Raw genomic sequence first — 4,674 nt, forward strand, 5'->3', positions numbered from 1 at the left:
CCTGCTGCTGTTCCTCCCCTCCCACCTCCTCCCCGCACTGTGGGTGCCCCTCCTGCCCCCCACCCATTGCTGCTGGGCTGGTAGAGCCTCTCAGTTCTGATCTGTGTTCCACCTCCCTGGTCAGCACCTGCCTCTGCTCTCCCCCCTGGAAAAGCCTTCCCACACCACCAGTGGGGTGAACAGCGTTGTGTGGAAACCTGTGGCTGGTTCCATGTTGTACAGGAAGGTCACAGAAGTCCTAGTGCTGCAGCAACACACTAGGGCTGAGTCCTGGCATTGGGGCACACGGGATGATCAGCAGCAGGTAGTGGTGTCTAAAATTAGAGCTGTAATTTAAACTTTTGTTTCAACATGAATAGGGAAAGCACGTTTTCTATGTTTAGACTTCCTAAAAATAATTGGTTTGTTACATATCCTATTGTGACATCCTGTGGCCAAACACAGTATTACAGACACTGTCAAATCACAATCCTGACCACACTATTGCATAAAATTCATCTCTATGGAATGAACAGTGCTAACTCCTACCTCCCAGCTTCAGACGTTCAGTTTGGCCAACTACAGCCTTCCAAATACCTTTCATCATTCTCCAAAACCTTCTCCTGGGTAACAAGAAATCACACTGAGCCAAAGATGACTATGGGATGGTACACATTTTTTGGTATGTTTGGTATGTAAATTACATTATCTCTGCCCTTTCTGATAAAAGGCTTACAAGTCAGAATTGTTAATTGTTTACATGCAGGACCATATGGTGCAGGACCATAAATCCACTTTTCCTCTTTTTTTGTACTCAAAGAATTAAGCCTCACCAAGAAAAACACAAAGCACCCAAGTCTTTGCACAACTGCAGTACACCTCAAGGTTATATAGGGCATATGCATCAACTGCACTTATGATCTCATCTCTTACAGTATCAAAGATTATTTTTCTCAGGTCAAATAACACAACAGTCCCTGCTATGCAAGCTGCTCATCCTCCCACCTCAGCAAAACAGCTTTGGGCACTCATAGCTGCAGGTGATTCAGGGGACTGCAATTACCCTTCAGTTAGTCCTAAGCCACCACTCCAGCCCACCAGCCACAGTCTGCAGAGTAATAGCTCCAATGACACATGAAATTGAGGTCTTGACCCCCTGACATCATCAGTGAGCCTTGACATTTGTCTCACAATTAGTTGGATGAGAAGTCTACTTAGAGCCCAGCTGGGGAATTAGCATTGTTCATTAACAGCACATTTCCATTCCATCAACCTACCATATTTCAGGCCCCAAGCTTAGCAGCTGGATATTGATGCAGTTTTAAAGAGCCCAGACAGCTGATCAAGATAATAGATGGAGCATCTCTGTTATGTTTTCACTTGTTCAAGCTTTTCAGGGAGACAGCAAGAGTAGCCTCCCTAGACAATGCTGGATTTTGGCCTCATTTCCATCATATGGGACACAAACAGTTCATGCTACTTTCTCTGGCTTCTTTTTCACCCCAATTGCAAAAAAAATACCCATGCAAACCTAGGTTTCTATTTAAGGGGTAATAAATTGTGAAGAATTATACTGTGCATGCCTCTCAGAGCACTGGCCCTCAGGGAATTACTTAGGGACTAGAAAAACTAGGTATAGCTTTATAAATCAAGTACTTCCGATGACATTCAGAAACCAAGAGGCAGCTTATAGAAAACTGGCTTCAGAGATGCTGTTTACAAAGCATGGTGCTGCACTCTGTGCCAGGCAATTCCCAAAAGGATTGAGACAGAAGACAGTAGCTTGTATTTCAGACTTTCATCTTAGGAAACTCACAGTTCAGACTTATCTAAGCAAAACTGGCTGCTTCATCCTCATTTTAGTCTTCCTCCTACCACCATTCCCCAGATTCCTCCATCAAGTATTTTTCATAGTACTCCAGCTCTTATTCCAAATACAGGAACAAATAAAGTTGGCTTGGAAAAGGTGACAGTTTATTGAATGCACAAAAAATTTTGCTACAAAAATAAGTTAACTGCAAAGAAAATATTGAGAGCTATAGACAAGATTAACTTTAAAGTAGACAGAGGTTTGATCCAGATGTGATGAGCCTCTGCTATCTGCATCTGAAAGACACAAGCATGTAAGAGTTACACAACTTTCAGTCACAAGGAGATGGACATGGCAGGGAAGGGCTTGGGCCATTTGCTGTCATTCAGGTGTTTGCTAGACTTCCCTCAGCATCCTGGTGACACCAATGTCCCAGAACTTGACCAAGCCTCACGCTGAGCAGGTGACAGACCAACCTGCTGCTTCAACAACTTGACACAATGCTTGTGTCCATATAGCTGCTTTCATCACCACAGCACAGAGAAGCTTCACCTTTGTGCTGTCAGAGCCCCTCTACCACATTCCCAATGCCCACCCAAGGTCAACTACCACCTCTGGAGCAGCCAGAGGTGGAACTTCCCCACGTTGACACAACACTACTTTGGAACAAGGGTATTTGGCTTTACAGCCCATGATACCTGCTGTGCTGCGAACTCCCATTAGATGGCACTCCGAGCGCTCCCGTTGACTTGAAGGCAGATTGAGAGGCTCTCATCAGAGCTGCATAGCTACAAAAAACACAACCAGGCTCAGCACCTCTTACACACAGTGCCAGTAATTTCATTCTTCCATCCAGTTCAATTATCTGGATCTGTCACACAAGTTTCAAAGTCCTATTGCACAGAATAAGAAAAGTACACCTGCCTGCAAGTGACATTTTTATTAAAACTAAGTTGAACTTTGCTTGGCAAGGTATCAATTTAGTTCTTTGTAACTTCAAGGTGCTGAGAAACACTTTAGAACTCAAGTATTTAGATCCAGACCCCAAAAAAATACTTGAGATGGCCAGTGTTTGCTCACAGTTAGGGGACACTGAGTATCATGCTATCAAGATAGGTAAGTTTGGAAGAATTTTAGGAAGAAAGAGAAGCAGCTTTTACCTCACAGGTTTCCAAAAATTAGTCCCAGAATACAAAAAAAAAAAAAAGTGGCTATTTTATTGCAGTGACCATTGGTTTGTATAATGCCCTACTTGTCTGAGCTCCACACCAATCCCCAGTGGTAGCTCTGAGTTTCAGCTGGAGCTCAAATTCCATAACTAGGGCTCACCCTGCCTTGGAGGGGGGGCAGCTGCTCCCGGCGCAGTCGTGATCCAGAGGGTGCCGGTGCCTTATGCAGAAGTTGCCCCCACACTGTTCACACACAACCTTCATCATCTCTTTCCTCTTGCAGCCTGGCTTTAAGCATTTGTTTGTGAAGATCTAAAGAACAGAAGACATGAAGTTGGCCATGCTTGCTGGCTGTGATCAGCTTCCCAACTAACAGCCAAGCTGAAGCAGGAAGGCTCAGATGCCCTTAGAATGAAGATGAAGCAGAGCACACTTCACATCCTGCTGTCAGGAAACAAGCATTCAAGCAGGTAGTTTAGATTCCAACAGCAGCTTACTTACCCTCTGCTTTTGCTGTGCTGGATTGTATTTACAGTCCTTATCCATGTGAGCTCCAACCACAATATCTGGTATTTCCCCCTTCTGGACTGGGATTGGTGCATTACAGAGTGGACACACTGGAACCTGCACATTCTGGGAACACACAACACAGATCACAAGTGCCACCCAATTATTTTTCTGTCTTTTCTCTTCTCTTACCCACAGGTGATGAAACTGTATTCCCAAAGTTTTGATGTGCTACTCATTTACTAATGCTTTTAAAGAAACACTCCACAAAGGTAACAGCAAATCATTGTCTGAAAAACAGGCACACTTTGCCAAACCAATTTGTAGCACCATATTTGTTAAGTTGACTTTCAATCTGCTTCTAAGCTTTCTGGAATTACAGCCTTTGAACACCTCAAAGGTCAAATAAGCCAGAGAGCAAAGTCTGGACCCACTTATTGTATTTATTCCCTCTGTAGTTTCATGTTTGCCATCCTTCAACTTAGAGAATTGGGGCTGCAGAAAGTTTTAGGCCACGATACATAACTTAAAAGATAACACACCCCCCTCTGGTATAAGTGAAATAAACTGGAACCTCTCAGTACTGACCTCAGAAATGTCATATTTCTATGAACATGAAGTTCAGCTGCACCATAACTCATATCTTGTGGTCCTCTGTGCTTTTATTGAAACCACAGGTCAAGTTTCAGAGCAGCCTTTGCACATGACTAAGCAATTTTGTAGTTCTTATGCATGAGTCAGTACTTACCTTTTTGTAGGCAGAGTTACATCTGTGGTCATCATAACGGATGTGCTCTTTACAGAAAACCTCCCCACACGCATCACATGTCAGAGGAAGGAAGTCTGGGAGGAGAACAAGGAAAGAAAACAGCTTCTCATGGAGCAGAGCTAACCATTTTAATAGTACTTGCAGAAGACTAAAAGCACATGCTAAAGCAAATGTCTGTCTACTCACAAACCAAGTCTCTCTAGAGAAAGTGTGTAATTCTGCATTAATATTAAAATTTAAAAAGTAAGAGCGTTAAGTTCTCCCTCTTCTCAGCCACAGAGGCAGATAACACAAGCCACAAATACCTCAGGAGCTCCCTGAACGCAGAATATTTAGCAAGGAATTAATCAGGAGCTGGGAGTGGAAACACAAACCCAAACCCCAGATCCAACAGGGGGTTTCCGCTTTCAGAAACGTCCCCAAACACCCCGGGCTCAACT

General features: G+C 43.7%; 1 protein-coding gene across 1 annotated transcript in view; it reads right to left on the reverse strand.

The window, feature by feature from the left end:
- Positions 1–2,471: 2,471 nt before the first annotated feature.
- The window catches only part of ZFAND2A (zinc finger, AN1-type domain 2A), a 9,017-nt gene continuing 6,814 nt past the window's right edge, over positions 2,472–4,674 (reverse strand). The window contains exons 2-5 of the mRNA XM_010003339.1: positions 4,214–4,308; positions 3,460–3,591; positions 3,119–3,270; positions 2,472–2,577 (exon numbers count right to left, since the gene is read on the reverse strand). Of these exons, the coding sequence (XP_010001641.1) occupies positions 2,472–2,577; positions 3,119–3,270; positions 3,460–3,591; positions 4,214–4,308 (485 nt within the window). The remainder of the gene's footprint in view (positions 2,578–3,118; positions 3,271–3,459; positions 3,592–4,213; positions 4,309–4,674) is intronic.

This window comes from Chaetura pelagica, unplaced genomic scaffold (assembly GCF_000747805.2).
Source record: "Chaetura pelagica isolate M959 unplaced genomic scaffold, ChaPel_1.0 scaffold138, whole genome shotgun sequence".
In the NCBI taxonomy this organism is placed as follows: Eukaryota; Metazoa; Chordata; class Aves; order Apodiformes; family Apodidae; genus Chaetura; species Chaetura pelagica.